At 39.5% G+C, this 23,054-nt stretch overlaps 1 protein-coding gene across 6 annotated transcripts in view; it reads left to right on the top strand.

The window, feature by feature from the left end:
- The first annotated feature begins 825 nt into the window (after positions 1 to 825).
- The window catches only part of Lmo3 (LIM domain only 3), a 59,977-nt gene continuing 37,748 nt past the window's right edge, over positions 826 to 23,054 (top strand). The window contains exons 1-3 of one of the 6 annotated variants that reach the window (XM_051173214.1): positions 4,212 to 4,424; positions 4,629 to 4,694; positions 9,918 to 10,131. In XM_051173214.1, coding sequence (XP_051029171.1) covers positions 9,926 to 10,131 — 206 coding nt within the window. In that variant the 5' untranslated portion in view covers positions 4,212 to 4,424; positions 4,629 to 4,694; positions 9,918 to 9,925. Of the gene's footprint in view, positions 953 to 4,211; positions 4,695 to 4,869; positions 4,896 to 5,762; positions 5,900 to 9,917; positions 10,132 to 23,054 lie in introns of those variants that run through there. The other 5 variants (XM_051173213.1, XM_051173215.1, XM_051173212.1 and 2 more) reach the window with 5 other exon arrangements.

The raw sequence follows: 23,054 nt of genomic DNA, 5'->3' as shown, positions 1-23,054 counted from the left end.
AGATTTTTTTTTCTTTTTACCCTTTTGTTTCTGAGGGTTAAGGGAGTGGGAGGGGATGGTGTGTGGAGAGGAGAGCCGAGAGGCTGGGGGAGAAACACCGCTCTGTCAATGGTCTGAATGCACCATTAAAATTGGCGTCACTACAAAGGTTAGAGCAGATCTAACTGTCAATACAGTGAGGAGAGTGGAGTCCGGTAAGGGGGAGCTTTGGAGAGAGACATACTTTGATATTTTGGAATGTTAGAAGGGTGAATGTGAAAAATTGGAGGTTGGGGATCTAATTACCCAACCATAATTGGGGGCTAGGGAATAAGTTGCAGTCCTCTCAACTCACCGCAGATCAATTATGTTAAGAGAACATCTGTAAGTAGAACTTAATGAGGTCCATTAGAGCAGCATGTACAGCCGCCTTTAACAGTACTTGTCAGCTTCTTGGATGAGCTGAAGGAAGCTGCTAACTAGGGACCTGGCGAGGTGTTTAAATACTGGAGGAGCCTCTCTGGCCCACTCAGGGTTTGTATGCAGTTCGGGAAGAAAGTAAGAAAGAGGAAAGCACGCCAGAAAAACCAAGGAAGGCGGAAGCAGGAGCTCTTTCAATTGTGTGGCTGCATCTCCAGGCGTGATGGTGGGAGTGTGTGAGCAGGGGACCTTGTCAACCTCATTCCTCCCTTGACTGACATCTTTGACTGTACCTGAACTTCTAGAGGAGGGGTGCTGTCTTCCGCCCACCCACAGCAACAACCTGTCTGATACACTTAAAAAAGAAAAAGACTTCGACCCCACAGAAGCATCGGTGGGAGGCTACAGAAACCACTACTGAACATCCCCACACACCCAAAAGTTATCTGTGAGGTGTGTTTTGCAGAAAGAGACGGCTGAAAACTTGAAGATATATTTAGGAACAGGCACACACATACACTGTTTCCTCGTGCAAGATCTCTTTTGAGCAAAGGTAAGTAACATATGTCTGATTACCCCCTTGAAAACCTCCTCCCCCATTTCGTCACACATCCCCCTCACCATCCCCCTCGTAAAGGAATCATAATGTAAGGGCCCAGGAAAAAAGAGTGTACCTTTTTTTTTTTTTTTTTTTTTTTTAAGTGTTAGGGTATGTAGGATGGATTGAGTTAAATTCTCTCATCAAATGTATGATAAGTTGCAGGAACAGGGGGCAGGCAAAAGATAATCGGACCAAGAAGATGTGGCTCTCGGTGGCAATCCTTTTGCAAAGATTTCTGAAGCATGTGTAATTAAAGTGGGTAGTTTACTCTCAGGAAATGAAGAAAGTGCTTGCCTAGCTGGATCCAACCTTTAGCTTGGCTGAGTAAACAAAAGCACATTCCTCTTTCACTTTTTTTCCCTGGCGGGAGGGGCTGAGACTTTAGGGGTTGGGGGGCCAGGAAAACAGGGGTTTGGCTGGGGGTTAATGGTGTTTTGCACTAAGTGTCAGCACAAGATGATTAAATCCCACCTCCTGTTCGCCAGACCACTCTGTGTGCACTTGTATATTTCATTGTCGGTGAGCACTGATGATCACATCTGTACACATTAAGTGGCAAGCCTCTTCATCTGCTCTGGGTTTTTCTGATGATTTTTTTTTCTGTGAATAATTCATATGATTATGAAGGGAAAAACTGCTATTTTCTATCTCTCTCTTCTGTGGCACAGATTAAAAAAAATCTTGCTGTAAATTGCATGATTGGGGAGATAGTCTGCTTTCAAATAATTTAATTCATGACAAAACCTAATTACTGTCAGGTAATACCCTGTCAGCTTTAATGCATTTCATCAGTCATAATGAAAAGACGAGCATTTTATGACCCATCTAATTATCATTACATTTTAGGGGAAAATGAATGGCATGGAGCTGAATGTTAACTATTCCATTTTATTCTTTTACACATGTGGTTTAGCATATTATTCACTAAGTTCCTCTTCCCCCCCCCCCATCTCTCTCTCTCTCTACAAGTATGGGCTATGTGGTAAAACCGAGAGGAAAAGGAAGAATTGGGAGGGAGAGGAAGAGAATGGGATACAATTAGTGCTCTGGATATTTGTCCTTTTTATTTATTTATTTTTAGGTGCCAAAGTGGTTAATGCCTTTGCAGGTTGATGTTGATATGGGGGATCTTACTGCCACAGTCCAAAAGAGTACTAATTACTGAGAATGATGTCACCGTAGGCAGAGGAATAATCCCATCATTTAATTAGTTGAATGATTTAAACAAAGATTTGCATAGATGCACTCATCAGTTGCCATGAATTACGGAGAAGCAGTTGCCAGCGAGGGGTAACAGATCATACAGTTGGAGGGAAAAAAAAATCTAATCCTCCTTGAACATAATTAATTTAATTGTCCTCATTAGCTGTACCATTTGTTTTGATTTTATTTCTCCCTTTCCCCACACATACTTCTCCCTCCCTGCCACCCTCCTGCTTTTCTTCTTAGTACATTGGTTGCTGGAGAGAACAAGCAATACACACACACACACACACACACACACACACACACACACACCCCACCCAGTGTTTCCAGAGAAGCTGTGGTTGAGAGGTTGGGTAGACCTGCCAGGAGCTGTGTCAATGGGTGAGGTGTGTGTGCCTGAGTCGTCCTGCCAGAAAAAGCCAAAACTTAAGAAGTCTGCTTGTAGACTGAACAGCTGAAGGGTTCTCAGTAGACTGCCTGTCTGAATTTCCTTATTGTTCAGGTTAGTTCTGAGTTTTGTTGCTTTTGAAAGTGGTAAGAAAGCAAGCCACATACTCTTTGATTGTGAATGTGCTTTCTGAAGCTTGAGGCTAAAAAATAAGTTAGCCTTGTTGAGTTAGGACTCTGGATACAGGGGAGCATAATTTAGCATAAGCATTCAAGGAGGCTTCTTTGCTTAAAAATAAAATAAAATAAAATGGAGATCTAGGTTAAAGTTGATGTTGCAGAGGGGGAAAGGAACTTTTTTGAGGGGGTTATTTTATTATTATTTGTTTGTTTGTTCATTTAGTTCCACAATTGAATCTTTCTTGGCACTTAAAACATCTCTGCCTGTGTCATTCAAATTTGTACTATTTTTAAGTTTGATCTTTTGACAAGGCTTTGTGAGATCTGCTGAGGGGGTCTTCCGAGAGCTGCCAAATGGGGAATGCCAAGTTTGAAAACTTAGAAGAAGGTGTTTTGAAGTTGCTGGTGATCTACAGAGAAGCAGAATGAAGAGGGGAGATTAGGGGGTATGGGACCACTTTCAAGGAAACAGATTTAAAGAGAACGTGGAAGTGTCTTTCAAGGCCTTAAAATGAGTCTATGAAGGCAGGAGGTAAGAGGGGCAAGGCCAGGGGACCCACTTGGTTCCAAAGTGTGGCTTGGGGGTTAGCATTGAAGCAGGTTATGAATCCAGGCGTTCAAGTATCTGCAGGAAGTGTGTTTCAGTGGCCACTGTGGCTTCATCACCCTTTGTCAAGGTATAAGTTCACAGTCTGGCTCTTGAGCCTTACGAGAGAGGAAGAAATATGTGTGTGGCATTGCCTGTACTGGGTTTGTGTGCCAAGACTTTCAGAGCAGGGACTTCAGAGAGTTTCTGAATGGAAGTCACAGCCTGGACACATGCAGACCCGACCCTCCCAACCCTCACCCCCCCTCCCAAACATTTATTAAAAAGAAAGGACTGTGCTCCCCCCCCCCCAGTGTACCCAGGTAGCACTTTGATTCCCTTGGCTTTTAATTCTAACTTCCTCCACTGGCACAGTCAGTAACACATTCAGAGGGCAGTTTGCTTTCAACGTGCCCATCCGATTCCAAAATGCCCCCATTATTTTAGGAAGCCCTACCCTTCTCCTCCCGAGCTCTTTCGCGGTTCTTCTTGTGGGTAAGTCCAGGAGGTAGGGTCCTTCCTTCCGGGAGTCCAGTCCTGTAGAGGTCACACAGTCTCTGTGTGATGGGAAAGGGTGGGAGGGGATGGTCCCCAGCGTTTGTCAGGAGCATATGCATTGGGTTGTGCTGACTGCACTGGCAGGCTTGTCAATTTTCACCCTGGGAAATTAGCAACAAAGCCTGGATCTGTCTCGTGGCTGCTTTTGCACTTTCCGAGGGCGGCTGTACTTGACTGAGCTGCAGAACAGTGGGGAGAGAGAGAGAGAGGGAGAGAGAGAGCAAGCTAGCAAGCGAGCCTAGCGAGGGAGCCAGCGAGGAAGCCAGCTAGAGGGAGGGAGAGAAGGAAGGGAGAGGAGAGGGAGGGGTGGGGGCGAGAGGTAAATACTCTTAAATCGGAAGGGAGCTGCCTCCACTGTGGTCTTGACAGGCGCTGCCTGGGCTCCGCGGCGCTGTAATAACTGGGTGACCTTTTCTTGGGCTGTATTATGTCTGGCTGGGAAGGGATTGTGTTTTGCGGCTGAGAGTCGGGGCTCCCTTCAGCTCGGGCTCCTCGCAAGCTGCTGGGGTAAGTTGTCTGGAGCCAGGACCAAGAGAGACATCCCCCCTGGACTGCAGTTGCCTAAAAGAAGGACACCTGTGGCTCGCATGCAGTCCACACTGGTACTTGGCGGATCCTGGAGGACCTCATTATTTTAAACTTAAAAAAAAAAATAGAGATCCACCCCCCCTTTTTTTTTTCAAACAATGTTTCTTTTTGACCTTTCCCAAGGAGAAGCGCTACCAAGCAGCCTCTGTGCTCACTGAACACCCTCCCTTGTATCGCTTAATTGAGAAGGTAAGTGAGAGGCTGTGTACACACGCGTCGGCTTATTTGTGCTGTGTGTGTCTCCGGGTGCGCGCGCGCGCGTGTGCGGATGTTGGGTGGTTTTTTTTTTTTCTTCTTCTTCTTCTTCCCGGTCCTCTCCCAATGAAGCATAAAGTAAAGCGGCACCCGGACCATCCCCACCATCGCCACTGCAACTTTCACTGGCTGCAGGTCTGCAGAGACGATTTTTGTTTGTTTATTTTGTTTAAATCATGGGAAGCATCATTCTTTTTATGATGAGACACGAAATAGATGCCGGGCGGAAGGAAGATGAGGATGCCTGAGGATGAGGGGGAGCGTGCGTCTGCAGCGCGACATCTCAAGTAGGAGTCTAGAGCATAATAGACAAAGTTCATTGGGAGCTGCAGCATTCAGGCACCCTTACTCCGGAAGAGGGGTTGAGACAGTTTGCAAAGGTTTCTTTGGGGGGGAGGGGGTGCTTCCAGACTAAGAGAAGTGGTGTCAGTCTTGGGTATTTTCTCAGACCTCTCCATGCCTGATTGGTGAAATTCATGCCCTCCCCAAAGAAAGAGTTGAAATTACAACCTTGTTCTTGTCCACACCCCTGCTTCTACCCAAGGCAGTCTTAATAACAAAACACTGCTTCCATGCGTTGCAAAAGTGACTGTGTGCGGGCATGCAGAGAGGAGACAAGTGTCCAGTAGAGGCAGGTTCCTTGAATCCAAGTGCCTGCATCCTAACAGGTCTAGAGATTCAGCACATTTTAGCAGGGGCTACTCAGATTGCTGTTATGAAATGTAAGTCAGATTTATGATCTTTTTCATACCGAACACGATATGCTATGCTAACACTGCGTGTGACGGTTTAATCAAATCCATTTGTTACCAGGAAGCTAAAAGGGGCCGCTGGGATTTTAGGATTACAGGCAGAGTTAGGGAAGCATGTGGCTTTGTCATTCGCCATCATTTTACATGTTCCCTCGTCCCTTCCCCCACCGCCTGCCTCTCTTGCCACTAGACCCTAGCTCCCAAAGTGGCCTCACAATAGTGGATCCTCGGCCCTGTTCGCTGCTCACCAGATCCACGCTTGGGCCCTGAATCCAAAAGTGACTCCCCTCTTCTACTTCCTGCCCGTGGGCTTGGTGCTCCATGCGAAGCTGCAGAAGGCTCAGGCACGCCTAAGTCAACTCATGCAGAAACAGGAGAAAAGTTTTGGTAAGGTTACAGTCTAGCATAGATGGCACTTCCTCGGGGCGCTCAGCACTCGTGGCTAGCTCCAAAGCCTGCCAGCTCTTCTGTGGCTGAAGGTATTAAATATTATTGTTGCTACTGCTTTTAAAGACTGCTGCTTTCGACCAATTAATCTCACTAGGTGCCATAAATACTGGTACATCCTTTGCAAAAATGTCCCCGTACGCCTGCAAAGACACAGCCACAAAAGGTTGGATCATAAACTCCGCAAGGGGATTCTTTGTTAGAGTGTATGTATGTTTCTTATTTTTTTTTTTTTTTATTTTGCATGTGAGCTGCATCAAAATTGAACCCAGTCTTGCAAATCTCTTGTTGGCCTTTGCCAAGCACTAGCACTTTGCTGCCATGGTAACTGTAATTAAACTGATAAGAGTGGGGAAATGTCAGTATCTCTGAGCCTTGCAGCTGCATTGGAGAAAAAGGGAATCAAATTGGTTCCCAGCTCCATTGCTCAAAAAGGGGAGGGTGGCGGGAGGACACGGAGGGGGGTTGGGAGTTGAAGGGGCAGAACAGAGTTAAGCAGCTCTAGTGCCAGAGATTTGGGGACATCTATTTGCATTGTTTTCCCTTAGGGGGCTGCAGCCTGTAGGGGTGCTCTGGGCCAGTGAACAGAGAGAAACAAGCTTTTAGGCCCAATCCAGTTTTTCCAATCTGGGTTGGGGGGAGTGACTGGGAGTGGGATGAAGATGGGCAGGAGGAGAGAAAAATCTTTTGTTTGGTACTCTTGGCAATCGAGAGGCTGTGTTGGCCAAATTCTTTTAATCTATGTCATTGCTCCCAGCTGCGAAACCTGCAGTCCCAATTTTAGCATCCTCTCTTCCAAAAGCCCTTCGTGACAGAGCCCCTTCTCCTTTTCCCAAATTGTCCTCTGTAAATCTTCTGAAAGGGAAAGAATGCTTTCCATTCACTCTGTGTGATCAGTCCAAATAATGCATTGGTGTAAAAAAAAGAAGAAGAAGAACGAAAAAAATAAAAAACAGTGTGCCTAAGTGCTGCACATCTTTCATTATTGTGATTATTTTTTAAGCCCCTGTGTGTTGTGGAGTTGTGGTTACTTTGTTGTGTTAACTACTGGAGCTAAGACTGTGCGGATGAATGGCACAGAACAAGGGAACATAATGGATGCAATCAACCGTCAGGCCTTCTCACAATGCAATCCAGGCAATTAAAAGCTCACCAGAGTTTAAATGAAACGGTTCTACTTATTTCTGCACAGCACACTGCACAGGCTATTATTTATGTCGTTTTTTTAAAATTATGATTTCTCTTAAACTGTCAAATAACTCAGAATGGCAGGGTCTCAGAGGCAATAAGAATTTCCCTCAGAACAATTTGCACGCCAATCTAAAACTAGTTATGAGTACTGATGGGCTATGAGCAACTCGTGAAGTATCTCTTAGCCACGAACACATACTTCTCCCCAGACGTACTCTCTTGGATCAAGAGCAGAGACTGCTCAGTGCTTTCTGCTTTTTTAGGTGCCTGGCACTCAGGTAACTACCAAGTGATTGTTTTCCTACATTATATTTTTTTAATGCATAGAATGGAACAAATTTCATTTGCAACAGAAAAGGGGTAGTGTTCTTTTTAAAAAAGATATGAGGATAGAATAGAAAATATCAAACTTCTTTATGTGCAAGACCAAATAGAATGTAAGAGTTTCAGTTATTAATTGGCCTCTGGGTGCTACATTAAAATGTCAACACAACAAAAACGTTTTGTGAAGACAAGCAGTATAATATTCCTTGTGCCAAATGTTGGTATCTGCTGTCTTGGTTACAATTTATTTTGAATAAAGATAGCTGACCCTTTACACTTAATAATAATGTCACGAACATTGGAAATAATGGAGCTTAGCTTCCTAAGAAGAATCTCCTTTTTTATCTTTTAGGTTTGTGATGTAAAAAAAAAAAAAACGCAGACTTTGAATTAGATAATTAGGACGGTTACCTTTAGCATACCTCTGGATGCTTTCAGTCATGAAATCCGGACTTCCTAAGTAAATCAGAATCCCTCTTCCCCCCCTAGGTATATGACTAAGAGGCACCTGGGCCTGTTGTGCTCTGTAATTAATGGGACTCATGCCTTGTGGGACCTTGCTAGCAAAGGATAACTAGTTCTGATCAAAGAAACTTCATTTGTTAGAAGTTCTAGAGAGTGAGATTTAGCAGAGCTATCAAGGGTTATGATTAATCTACACTAGGCCTTTAGCTCCTTCAAAGAAAAAGAGCAGAAAGCAGGCTACAGGATACCACCTGCTCTTCTGGACAAATCAGCGGCTGGTCCACAGCTCAGAGCACCCCAGCGATGCGATGCCTGTTAGACACCCAGAACAGCGGCCCTGCTTTCTTCCCTGCATTCCCTCCTCTGGCACTCTTCCACACAAGTTGTTGTCTAATGAAAGCTTAGGAACGTTCTCATATTATGTGTGGTTCATGTGCCATTGGTAGCTGGGAGACGCATTCAGCTGTGGGCATGTGTTCATGCCTCTTTCCAATGTGATTTCCTTTTACAGGCAGAGGAAGTAATGAGGGTTGAACCCTTTATCGTACAGTATCAGAAGGAAGGAGAGGGTTTACCTAGCTTGAGAAATTAATCATAAATGCTTCATTTTCCCATCTGAAACTCTCTTAAATGCATTTGTATTTGGTGTTTTATATCTTCGTCTATCTAAGTTTAAAACTTTATGCCTACAAGAGGAAAAAAAAAGTGCTAAAGGGTGGTCTGTGGGTTGCAGGTAGACCTGGTACCGTGTCCATAGGGCCACTGTCACTCGGGTTTCAAGGCGCCCCTTCGCTTCTCTGCCTCCCTGTGGCATAGTTTGTGATACAAGGGAATTGATGATGTCTGCAGTATTTTATAGTAACTCAAATCCATCATTTGATAACAATGAAGCTTTGCATAGCTGGCCAGCTTCTCTCTCTCTCTCTCTTTCTCTCTCTCTGTCTCTCTTTTAAGGCTGAGTGTATGACACTTGGGGCACAATAAAGAAAAACTCAAAAGTGAAGACTCAATTAATTGAAAATATTTCAGTCAAGTTGTAAAACCCATAGAAGTCAGCTATATTCCTTGCTTATGAACAACATTCATCATTGAAATATTGAAATGTCCCCATATTTAATAATAGTATATGAATACTTTGTATACTTTGTATATGTATCTGTTTATGAATGACTGTGTAATTCTGTATATTCGTAGACTGCTATTGTTTCTTCTTTCCCTTATAAATTAGGTGTATACTTGTGGCTATCAATTTCATAATACTATACTTGTTTTATAGTAGAGCACATATTATATAATCAAGTGATGAGTTTTCAATATAAATAGGGACTAATGTGTATGAAAATAAGTACAACTTGCTATTTTTACATGATGAACACTTTGAAATACCAAGGACACAGAAGCAAGTATTTAGATGTAAGTAAGCACTATAGGACTGATGAGTTTCAGGTGTACTTATCTATAAATATTTGTACCGCTAGGCAAGGTTCTGAATGCCCCACATGGGTGCATACTTCCTCCATCACACACATGTTAAATGAGTTGTTTCTACAGTTAAGCAAAGCACAGTTTTCATACCCATCAGGTCAGTAAAGCATAAGCTAGTTTCAGTTGTCTGCTTTTCTAGGTTGCCATTAATGTACTCACATGTTCTTCCTGGGGACTCCATTCTCTGTGGAGAATGGAACAGTATGGAAATGACTGAAGGACATCTAACCTCCCATATCCAATGACAATGTCCAACACACAACCCCAGTTCATCACCGATGCTGCTTCATGTCAATGAGTCATCATATAGATTTTTGCGAAGTTTGAGGCTTCTTTCCAAAGTGTTGTTTGACTGGAATACAGCATGGAGGGAGGGAAGGAGGGCAGGAGAGAGGGAGGGGCAGAGGAAGGAAGGAATGCAGAGGCAGTGTTACTGCTTGTCTTTTCTTCTGTCTTTGAGTCTCAGCTCTCCTTTCTACTTTCTTTTCCCCAGGCATACAAATGCTCTCAGTTCAGCCAGACACCAAGCCGAAAGGTTGTGCTGGCTGCAACCGCAAAATCAAGGATCGGTACCTCCTAAAGGCGCTGGACAAATACTGGCATGAGGACTGCCTGAAGTGTGCCTGCTGTGACTGCCGTTTGGGAGAGGTGGGCTCCACCCTATACACTAAAGCCAACCTCATCCTCTGTCGCCGAGATTACCTGAGGTAGGAGTTGTCTTTGCACACCAGTGATGGCTGGGTGCCCTTCAAAGTACATTTGTACACAAATTTTTTGGTTTGTTTATTTGATTTCCTTAACTACCAACTGATGTTCTTGAAAGATGTTACCCTGTTAGCCTTCAAAATGTTGGCCCGTGACACACAAACTTTCCGTTTAATGGATAGCCAACAACTACAACCAAAATCTAGTGTTTTAATTTGGCTTGTCTATATTCTCTGGTGGAGGACTCAGTCACTCATCACTTACATTGAAAATGGCAGCGAATGCCAAGGATGTACGTAGATGACAATGGCATCCACGTAGCTTCTTTCATTAAAGCATAAGAGAGAGATGGAGCTGGTTGAATCTGGCAAAGAGAAATGCATCCATTGCATAGCTGAACATTTTAGCTCTGTACTTTTAAAAGTTCAACTTTAGTGGGACTGAATAATCAGGTTATTCAGCTAATTTTCCTGTGTCACATACGTTAGAGGAAGTCAGTTTTAAATTCTTGACTTGTATTCAGTAGTTATAATAGTTCAATGCTTTGGAACCTTGACACAAGTATACCTGTGTCTTGCCACCCCATGACATTTGAAGCTATGGCTTCAATGCTGAATGGCCTCAGACTCTCCTGTGGTTTTATGGAGAATGAAACAGTAAAGACCCCAGTGTTGATGGGAACCAGTGTCCACCCTCCAAAGTACAAACATCCAAATGGTCTCAAGACAGGGCGGATATCCATGGTTATGAGGGCCTGAAGTTCATTCAGCATAGCTTCCCTGCTTTTAGTCAACACAGAAATGGTACTGAAGGAGACGTATTTTTTCTCATGGGACTTTGTGATTTGACTTAGCTGCAAATTACTTATCTTAATAAAGTAGGATCTATCAAATTAGAGAAATGATATATGGCATCATTCCGGTTTTCATATTTGATACGATTAATCTTTTTTTTTTTTTTTTTTTTTTTTTTTTACTAGCCTGACATTAAGCTATTTATTTGAATCGTTTTCCTTATGACACAAAATTTATCAATTGGTAGTAACTCCTTCACCAGCCACCCTGGCCATTCTGGGAGGTGGTTCTTAAGAAATTTGACCTGTCTTTCCTTAGTCTATAATTCAGTTATTTAAAGGCAGATTTTTATCCTAATACATATATCTTTTGATCAATGGTAGTTGTATAAGGGCGAATCCAGTGTGGTTTCTTACATTCTTTCCTCCCCCGGCAGCACTGTTTCTGGCTTGTGCTTAGAGCCTCCTCACTAATTATAAGTACTTGTCACCACTTCCCTGTGTCCCCAGAGCTCAGAAGCACACAAGGTGCCAGCAATGGGAAGTGACTCTCAGGAGCCAGGGTTTCCCTCATTATGGTGGCAAAACTAATCAGAGTTAACTTACAACACGGATTCTTTCAGAACTCTTCAGTCTTTGAACTTTTCTTCTTTGAAATAAAAATGTCTCCTGTGCTCATGGTGAATGAGTGCCTCGTTTCCAGATAAAGCGTTTGTGTTTGCTTTTCATGATCTGACGTGTTGCTTTCCAGGTTCTCTTTGTCTGTGCTAACTGATACCCACAGCTTTTTGACTCCCTTTGACTTATATTTGTGCACAATTTCAGTATATCAAGTGGGTTTAGGTTGCAGTGGCGAACAGGGAGTGTATACATTTTGAGATGGGGTAGGCATTTTAGTAAGTAAAAAAGGCATTTTAGTAAGTAAAAAGGAAAGTATAAAGAATGTTGTTTGAATGCTTGGGATATTTCTGAATCAGAAATGTTGAGTCTGCCTGTTTCATGGGTAAAATAGTTATGCGTTTTCAATGTGTTGATAGCAGAGAAAGTAATCTTAGATTTGTTTTGCTTTATTCTCCTTATGGTAGATAACAAACAGAATACAGTGTTAACCTAGCATTTGATTATCTCAATTAACTGTTTCATCCAAGAGAATTTATCAGAATAGTTTCTGTATCTGGAGTCTTCATCTTTTTTTTAAAAAGAACAAAATGCATGTTACTTTTTGTCATTAAGATTTGTATTTCTGCTAAGCTTTTATTTTAATGTCAGTTAACTTAGTGTACATATACCTTACTCTTTCAAATATGGTTCCAATCACCAATATATTCATTTCTCAGAGACCAATCTCCTCTTAAATTGGTCATTACCACATTAATGACCAGTTGTTACATTAACAGCCTAAGGATTGTTAACATCTCAGACCAGGTTGTTAACAGCGAGCCTATTTCTTATTTAAGCTGAAGGTTTGCGTGTAATGTGACTTGGGCAATTTCATCAACACAAAAACTGTCGAAGTGACATGGAGAACCGTTCTGTGCACAACATGCTGTGCTATAGGGTATAGAATATGCCACAGATACTGTATGTTACATGTGAAAAGCATAGGTCTCGATGATACTATGTAGATGGTTCTCTAAGAAATTTACATGGTTGGATCCTGTATTTTAAATAAAATTCATTCTTAGATCAAAGACTTTGATTGGACACAGTCATTTACAAATGTTTATTAAATAACTACTATGTGGAAGGTAGAATTGGAAACAATGGCTAAAGTTAAGAATAAGGGGAACTATCATTAAGTAATGAGGTTTTGGACTCTAGCCATTGCTTTCAAACTTGCTTGCAGAAATATGTACAAAGCAGTCCATGAATAATCAAAGTTTCAGAATTAAGACTCTGTGGCTATTATGACAGTCTATTTTATTGTAAAAATATTCATAATACAATCAGTGAACAAATACTCTACTGTGTTAATTTTGCTGAACCTCAAAAATGTCTCAATTCCTATATATATATATATATATATATATATATATATTCTTTTTTATTCTTCATAGCCAATATTTAATCACTTAAAATCTGTTTTAAAATAGTTGCATTTTTGAACTTTGGGTATTATATATTGTTATAGTAACAAACAAAACAAAACAAAACAAACAAAAAAAACAAAGCCACAAATAAGCTACAGATTTAGGTTGTCCCTCAGAGTCACTAATTACCTAAGAAAGAAAATATAAAATGCTTATAAATTATTGGTTATTGGTATTTTCCAACCCCAGATAACTTTTTGTAACTGGGGAAGAGGGAGATAATTTTGCCAACTGTATTTAACAGCCTAATTAACTTTTCCCCTTAAAGAAGGAAAACAAAAACCAGTTCTTTCTAAGCAATGAGTTTTCGAAGGCTTGACACTGGGATAGTGTTACCTAATGAAACCATGCAAGTCCTTAAGTCCTTTGATTAGTGATGTGAGGTATTGAGTGATATGAAAATATACAGACTTAGCAGGAAACTGTCTGAAGACATAACCATCATTATTGTGATCATATGTCTTTCTTCAAGATTTTTTTTTTTTTTTACTTTTGTGACACAGTCAATTCCATTTAAGGAAAAACAAAACACTTGCCCTGGTCCAGCTTTGGAGCCCAGAGTGAGGCTGCTCACTTTCCTAAACTGGCTGGCATTGTGGCTTGCCACTTGACCTGTTATTTTGCTCTGAATATAAGATGTATGTATCCAAAGAGATAAAATGGACCCATTTTCACGACTACTTTCCCTCCTCTGGAACTTTCTCCATATAGAAAGAAAGAAAATATTGACTTGAAAACTCTGCAGTCAACCTACTGCCTAGCAGTACTGTGTCCAAAACCCAGAAATTCATTTGTTTAAAATGTGGCCACCACATTAATACATTCTTTCTAAGGTTTTAAGGCAACTTTATGACAAAGTAGGCAAAAAGCATCTCTAGACTCTAAATTCGAGTTTAAAATTAATCACAGCTAAGAATAGACGTTGTTGAATAAAAACAGCAGCAATTAGCAGGTATATCTAAGAGACTCTGGCTTCTGCTGCCAATCTTACTTCATTATAGAAAATGTGGATAGCCAGGTATTGCCAGAGTTTTAGAAGTGAGACTTTGTGTAAACATTAAATGTTCAGAAGTGGCAGAAACACCCCAATTCTTTACTTTTCAACCTAAAAAAAAAAAAAAAAAAAAAGATATCAGATCCTACTACTCCATCTTTGGGGCAGTTTTGGATTTTAGTGTTTGTGTAAGCCTGAAAATTCTTACGGTGTATTCTAAGCATTAAGTTGACACAGCCTAAATCTCATATCTCTTTGAATGGTGACTTTCCAGAGACTTGATTCAAAGCTGTTTGCTCTGGTGTCTGCCATGAAAGAAAGCTGCTTATGGCTGTTTCTACATAAGAAGCTGTAAAATGTCTTATATAAAATTTAATGCAATTTGCTATTTTTATATGTGAGCTTGATTTGTTTAAAATGAAACTACTGGGAAAGAGCGATGTTTTATGTCCCACCAAAGTTACCAATTAACCAAAATGATTGAAGCTTGCTATGCTGACTGCAAATTTTATATGCTTTAATATAATAATATAACTCTTAAAGAGAAAATTAAAATAAAATGCTGCACAGAGCATCAATCTAGCTATAACTTTATTTCACAATGATCATACCTCGTACTTCTAAATTTTTATGTAAGATTAAATTTATATTGATATATAATTATAGCCTTAAATGTAAATAGGAATGTGTTATTAATACTGTTTCATCGTGGTGTGGAATAAAATATCCATTCTTTTCCCCTCACTTTCGCCTTCTGAATATGAAGCAGATGGAAATATTTGCCTTAGAAAGCAATACATTATTATTTTTTAAAATAATTTTTTGTCAACTGAAGTTTCTTTCTAGTTTGAGAAACCTTACACATAAACTTTCCTCTACAAGCTTCATTTCATGATTTTAGACATTTTCCTACAGTCCCAATTTTTACAATATATGAATGTCTTAGTTGATCCTAGTATAATAAAATACTTCGATGCATGAACATACTTGATGCTATGGTCTGTTGAAAAATACTGTTATAACCTTTACATATTTTACATTATCTACAGCTTTACAAAGAATTGTAACTTTTCCATTTTGCATTTGCCATAGGGAAGTATTATTGAATTCTAGTTTAGACTATATAATATGCATAGAACAATATAATGAAGAGATAATAATTTCTTTTGATGCAACACTTAGAAAAATGTTCCTTGTCTCAGAAAATAATTGGTGGTTTATAGCAGACTTCCTGAGGGACAAGTACACAAAAACTATGCCCATTAGAAAATATTTAATCTATATGTAGAAATTCTTTCCTTTGTAAATTTATCCATAACTTCTTTCTCTTTTTAATTCCACTATTGCCCATTTGTAATGGATGGACATTTGCATAATTCATATAATTAGTATGTTTTGTGGATTTTTATTTTGATTTGTTTTATATTCTTTAGCTATTTTCATGGAAAATACCAACTCCCTGGGAATATTAAAATTACTCCACACTAATGTATTTGTCGGAGTTTTGTTGTTGTTGTTGTTTCTTTCAACATTTTATAATGCATGGAATACTTCAGTGAGGATTGTCTTTACGTGAACTTAGATAAGTTAGACATACCTGACTTAGCAAAAAATAAATAAATAAATAAATAAAAATCTATTTCTACGAGTATATTTAGGATTAAAGACATCCAGAAGAACTACATTTGAGAATTGCTAAACATGCTTATTTTGCACTTTATAAATACGTAGAATTCTGGGAAAGAATATCTATTTTTGGTTGCTCTTAGAAAATATCAAAGTAAGCCAACACGTCATTTATAAACTCACCATTAGCTTCCATTAAGTGACTAATAATACATCTTAATGCTGTGTTTGGACTGCATAAACATAATTTATTAAGGGACCTCATTTTGAAAATATGCTGAAAGTAGTAATTTCGTAAATGGTTTTGATGAATATTTACATTACAAAAATGTATTATGTGGTTCAGTTTTCTGCCTCACATAAAGTTACAGATTCTAAAAATAAGAGTTTTAGCCACCTAAATGATCACTGTGTTTTCCCTCACTACCCTCCAACCCTTCCAAGTCCTCTTTTGGTATGTTGTTTGAAAATGTCTCCTCAATTCCATCCCAGACAGCAGTTACATCTCAGCGCGGGCGCGCACGCGCACACAAACACACACAAACACACACACACACACACACACACACACACACACACACACCCTGCCTCCCAGTTAGCTGACACAGCTCACTCACTTTTATCAACTAATGTTAGCGTATATAAAGCATGAACATTTGGTGAGATCCTGACAAGAAGGGACGTGGTAGTAAAAATAGCGATATCTAATCCCCTTGCTCAGATTTGTTGTTCTCGTTTTGATTAGTTGGTCGATGTGTTATCTGTGTTTCTGTTAGAAGTTGCTCACCTATCTTCTCCACTCTCCAGTTTCATGGTGTGAGGAGCCTTGAAATCTGTTCGGTGCTGCTACTAGTAGCCAGCTAATTTCCTCATGCTGGAAACCACAGCACTGATCTGTTGCTCCATGTTACATCTTTGCTAGTCTAAGGGGAAAGACAAATTTTATAACACTAGGTTTATTCCCATTTGATGTTTATCTTCTGATTCTGTTTGCTCCAACTCCTCTGGAGTTTGAGTCTGTCTCCTCTAGTTAGAATTGAATGATGGAAACACAATTTATCTGAAAACTATGTATTTCCTCTGTCAAGTTATTTACGCAAAATTCATTTTGAGGGAAATTTGTACTATGAAACGTGATGTGCATTCAATTTTGTTAGTTTAAATTTCTTATTTTACTTACTGTTTCTCTCTCTTATTATTGATGCCAATGGTTAGTTTTGCATTAAAGAATTAGGATTTCAGGAGTCAAATACACATACTAAACCCACAGCTTCCTCCTATCATTAACATGTCCATATACTTGGGCCATCTTTGCTTTCTATCCCAAGCTTATCATAACAAATTTTAAGCATTATTTTCATAGTTATAAATCTTTCTGAATTCCTCTATGGTGTTAGCTTTTCATGATACGTAAAATATATCTATCTGTAGTCTTTACAAGTTTCAAGTAAAATCACATTTGAGATAAATAACCGCCCTGGACTAGTCAGATCCCCGATTTGAAGTTATAAAATTAACATTAAGCTATGTGTATTAAGTTAGAGTCTAATCAGCATGTGTTGTTATGATTCAATTTAATATTAAAAACTCTCCAACTGGGCTACTGGGAAAATAAAAGACTCTTATGAATTGAAGGATTATTTGCTGAGGAGTACATTAAAGCCATACTTAAGTGAAATTGTTATTACTGGAGCAATACAGTGGTGTCCACATCAAGCTCATCCTATTAATAAAACAGAAGATCAGTTTTAGCAAACATAAATATCAAATATGTGGAGGACAAGCAAGGGCGCACAGAACTTCATAAAGTGTGCTAATGCTAACATTTAATATTAATCTAAATACCACAGAGAAAAACTAAATTCCCATTTCATTAGTGCTACAGGATCTCAAAAGGCAACACCGAGAGAGAATCTAATTCTATACATGCTGGGGAATTCAGTTTCTAGAACTTCAGAATGTTGCCATTTTTAATAATAGTTCAGGCAGGAGTTCATAGCCATGTGCTTTTCAATTCAGTTTTTTATTTCTTTAATTTTTAAAAGTCTTACCTGTGGCAAGGTAGCACATGACTGTAATTCTGGCATGTGATAGTTTGGGACAGGAAGACCAACAGTTGGAGGACTGACTAGGCTCCAAGGGACCCTCTCTTAAAATAAAATACTTAAAATGTCTTAAGTAATATCACTTGATATAATTCTCACATATCATGAAACGTCAAGATTAAGCCATTTTATAATTCTTTATGATCACAAGTTCAATGCTTATTTTGCATCTACAAATTGCCCAGTAAAAGTGTACTCTCCCTAATCATGACATGTGAAGTCTGAGTTAGAGGAGTGGGCAGCTTCCTGTTTTTTTTTCCCCTTGGGTGAGTGGGAACAAAGAAAGAATTTGGACAGAATGATCAAAACTTCTAACACTAAGTATGAGTATGGATAGCTGTAGGCAGGTGTTCTCGAAGTGTAGAAGTGACAACTTCAACTACATTTTGAGCCTAATTTCAAAGCTTAGAAGGATTGCATATGAACATCCCATTAAGCAGTTACTTATACTATGAAAATTACAAACAAATAATTTTTGAGTATCAATATTTCATTGCTATAAATAATAGATGTAAAATGTAATATTCCCACTTGATTTTACATGACACAATACTAAAATGTAGTTATTTATATTTTACTATGAGAATAATCAGATATTCATTCTGAGAAATTTATGAAGAAATTACATTTAAAATTTTTCTATAACTGATAAATATAGGTACCATTCTTGCTATTATACTAAAATGTTTACTCCAGTTATGATCAATATAAAAAATGAGATGTGTGTGACTGGGTGAAATTAGAAAAACATGAGAGGAAGGTCAAGCTATAGCTGGGTAATAGAGAATTTGCCTAGTATAAGCAGGGCCCTGGGTTTAGTTCCCAGCATAAATAATAAATTAGAAAAGACAAGTTTCAGAAGGAAGGTTTTAAGAACAAATATAGACTTTGTGTAAAGACAGTTTTATAAATTAGAAATCTCTGGAAAAGCTAAGCCTCATAGATTTTTTTTTTTATTTATTTAGAATAAGATAAGGGCGAAGCTGTATTTGAACCTGTGTGTCTTTCTGCACAGATATTGGCAGGCTATTAATGGAGGTTACTATTGATATCTTGCAAAACATTTGGCATTCTTGTTCTCATTTTCTCATCCAACAAATATCATTATTCTAGGATAACAAGGCCCTGAGATATAATACTGAATAAAACATGAAAATAGCTTCTGCCCTTGTAGAAGTTTTTATCCTAATTAGACAGAGTAGATAATCATCAAAACAAGAATAGGTTATATAAGCATTAGTAACTATGGGGGAAATGAGGCAGTATGAAGAGCCTGTAGAATATGTGTATGTGTGTGTGTGTGTGCACGCACACACACAAGTGCACACCACTCATGTGTAGAGAGATGCAGAAGAGGGAGATGGAGAGGAAGAGAAGACAAGAGGAGATGGAGAAATGGAGAATTGATCTCTGCCTTGGCTTATACAGAAATGTACCCATTGTGACAGTGTCCTCAGTTAGGGACCTGAAGGAGATGACAGACCTAATGAGGGGCATGTACATGAAACACATTCCGAGCACAGTAAAGGATCAGGATGGAGACCTTGAAGTAGGAAGGCTTCTGGTAAGTTTGAGGAGCATCAAAGATACTGCAGTGGGCATAGTAAGATCAAGAGCCATAGAGGTAAAAGGCAGTCACGGTGAGGCCCCATGCTGCCTGTCATGCTACAGTTGGAGTTCCCCTTACGACTCTGAGTGTCCCACTGGCAAACTGTAGGCTCTGAGTAGCCCTCGTCAGTACCATTTGGTGTTGCAGAGTTCATGTACTGAATTACATGTCCCTCATTTACTCTAAGTTTTCTTTGGGTGTCTTTTTATTTGGGCACACTGATAAACCTTCATAGTTGAGTAGTAGCTGTAACATATGATCCAAAAACCATGAGAATGTGGTAATAAAAATCTGTAAGTAATCCATAGGCTCTTGTATAATTGTGTTTAATTTTAAGTCAACACCTATACACAAACGTTGATATGGTTGAAAGGTGATTTGAACCCCATTGGTATTTCACTCCCAAATACAAGAAGACACCCACCGCCGCAGAAAGGTGTGTCTGAAAGCAAGAGCTCTTACTCAGAAAGATGTCATCTGGCCAACAGATGAACTCTTGCCAGATTGCAGAAGAGACCTTTTCTCCATACTCCAGCATTAATAATTGCAGAGATGGAACTTTTACAAATGTGGTCAGTTTTCAACTTTTGAAATCAGTTGTATTAAGTTTGAAGTGGTTTTCAAAGATAAGCCTGGACCTGAGATTTTGCTTAGTGGTGAGGCTCTTACCTTGTATCCACAAGGTCTTAGCTAAGCACACACACACACACACACACACACACACACACACACAGAGAGAGAGAGAGAGAGAGAGAGAGAGAGAGAGAGAGAGAGAAGGTATGGAGTGCTTAAAATTTAAAAGTTCAGACTTATGAAGTTAAATTGTTTTCTAGGGAAATAAAAAACATTTACATTTGTTCTAATAAGCATACAGAACATTAAGCCAGTTTTTAGTAAAGATGCATGGTTACTGGAAACAACCTAGTAAATCACATTCTTAACACTACAAGAGGAACATTAAGCCGGTGTTGTTTACAATGAGATCATCTCTTACCCTAAACCTAAACACAGTTCACCTGTACTAGGTTCCCACCAGGAAGAGACAAACATTATTTTTTAAAACAAAAATATTAATATTTGTTCTTTAAAAAAATTTTAAGACTATTATTGTATATGGCTGTTTTGCACATGTGTACCTGGTGCCCACTGAGGTCATAAAGAGAGGATCTCCCTGAGACAGCAGTTATAGATGGTTGTAAGCCACTTTGTGAGTCCTGGGAATAGAACCCAGGTCCTCTAGAGGAGCAGCTACTGCACTGACCACTGAGCCAACTCTCTGATGCTCTAGCCTATTTTTTCAGGATATGCACAAATTGTGATTACTCCCTAAAACACTAAGCTGCTGAGTACAAGTCAAAGTTTTTGTACCTATGCATAAACCTAAAAGATAGTCTGGGATTTTGTCATCATCCCTGATGAGAATCTAGGCTAATGTGCCTTGAATCTCCCAGGAAGATACATTCGATGGATCTAGAAACAGTGGCTCGCTTCCACATACAAAAATTGTAATACATACTGTACACAAAGCTAGTGTTCTCCAAAGAGCTTTGTAAGATTTCATCATTACTGTCATTTTGAGTCCCAGGTATTTTTCCCTGTGGTTTCCAGTTGTCCCAGTAGCTGTTATACGTCTTACGGCTGCCATCTTGTGAAGATTAATTTGCCATTCCTAATCATTTGACATTACTACTAAAGTGGACAGAGTTTGCTTTGATTTTATTACTTCATCTTGACCCTATAGTTTGTTGATTGCTTAAATAAATTTATTAGAGGTCATTATCAAACAAAGACTGTCTTTGGGGAAGATTACTTGTTCATTTGATGGGACATGTTAAATGTTCTGTGCTTTTGATCGACAGTAGACATTTGCAGAGACCAATCATAGTTAACTCTTAAGAGATTTTAAGTTAATTATTTTTTAAAAGTTCACTTTATGTATTTATCTACTGGTGATAATCAGAATCTTTGGTTTTCACCACTCAGATTTAGTGTGCAGTTTTATCTTATATACTTTGTTTATTTTTGTTTTATTTGCTTGCTGTTTGTGTATTGAGCCAATGTCTCCTGGTTCCCAAGCTGCTGTCATAGTTGTTTTGTAATTATGGTTGAACTTAAATATCTCTTCCTCTTGCATCCACATCTCTAATGCTGGTCACTGGCTTGTACCATCATGCCCAGTTAACAGAGTGCCAAAAATCAAACTCATGGCTTTGTACTGCCATACAAAATCTCTACTAACTAAGCTGCACAGATATCCCTGTTGGTTTCTTTTTTCTTTTCCTTTTTTTGAAAGATTCACACTCTGGACCCCAGTCTAGCCTACAACTCACTGTATAGCACAACTGGTTCCCAACTCACAGCTCTCCTCCTGCCTCAGCCTATCCATTTCCTGAATGGATGTGAGCATGATGTATGTGAGCTGTCCCACCTGGCTTAATATCTCCTGGCTTTGACCACTTTGCTACTCACCACGCATTACTCTCCCACCACAGATGCTCTTGTCAGCATCAACATCAATAGCAGAACAGTCAGCTGCTACTGTTACGGCCAATTCATCTGCAAATACCAACTTATTAAAAAAAAAAAAAACAAGTCACACAAATTCACATCAACTTTTCAAACAGCTCGCCACTGGGCATGGTTAGATCTAGTATCTGGTTTCAGAGGTATTCTGAGAAACAGAACGGTGAACAGCCTAGATTTGAAATCTGTGCTGTTCCAAAACAATCTACCTGTGAACTCCTTTGTGAGTTACTCCACCCCTGTGGGCCTCCACGAACTTCCTGGTAAGTTGGGGTGCTATAACTCCACTGCTGTGGGCCTTCATGTTCTTCCTGGAAAGCCAGGGTGCTGTGCCCTTTCATGGATTTGTCGGGTAATCATCATGGGAAGGAGCTTGGTACATCAACTGACAGTTCCCTGGCAGCTTCTGTTGCTGTGAAGGAAGAATTTCACTGAGTTACAAAGATAAGGTAGTGGGAAAATTAAACATAAAAAGAACATTAAAGAAACAGATTAAGATGAGGCTTAAGAGTGATTAATAAGCACAAATATGAAAAGCTGCTACTATAATAAGATCTTTTGCTGGCTTTTCATTTACAAAGAAGATGGATGAAGAAATAGCTGAATATCATGTGCACTTGAGGCCACATAAAATAAAAAAAAAAAAGCAAAATTTCCTAACAGTGGAGATTATTATTAGGGCCAATTTGACTCTTTAGGGGAATTAGTGAAAATTGGATTTCCTCTGTAACTGAAGTGACAGCTTTCTTGGATATCTTATTTGCCCTCGCTAGTCCCATTTTAGCGTGTGCAAGTCCATGACCTTGGAAAGCACTCTAGTTAACGTTCCCTGGGGCAGAATTATAAATTCTAGATTGTTTTAGGTTTCCATAATAGTGTTGATTTTTATGTCATTTTCTTGAACGACAAGGGTGTCAGTATCTTTGTGTTGAATCTTTTATTTTTCAGTCTTCTCTACACATATTGATTGTGTTCTTTAAAACGATTAGATGGGAACCTTTACCTTATCTATATTTGTTAATCTGGGGAGGCAGGTAAAGGGATGGCTCAACGGTTAACAACGCCTGCTATTCTGGCAGAGGACCTGAGGTTTGTTCCCAGAATCCATACTGTATGGCTCACCATTGCCTGTAGCTCTAAGTCCAGAGGATCTGCTACTGTCTGTCTCTTCCAGGCTCCAAGACC

This window comes from Phodopus roborovskii, unplaced genomic scaffold (genome assembly GCF_943737965.1).
Source record: "Phodopus roborovskii unplaced genomic scaffold, PHOROB, whole genome shotgun sequence".
Lineage (NCBI taxonomy): Eukaryota > Metazoa > Chordata > Mammalia > Rodentia > Cricetidae > Phodopus > Phodopus roborovskii.
The sequence above is the reverse complement of the archived record's forward strand: the minus strand, read 5'-3'. Positions and strand labels throughout refer to the sequence as shown.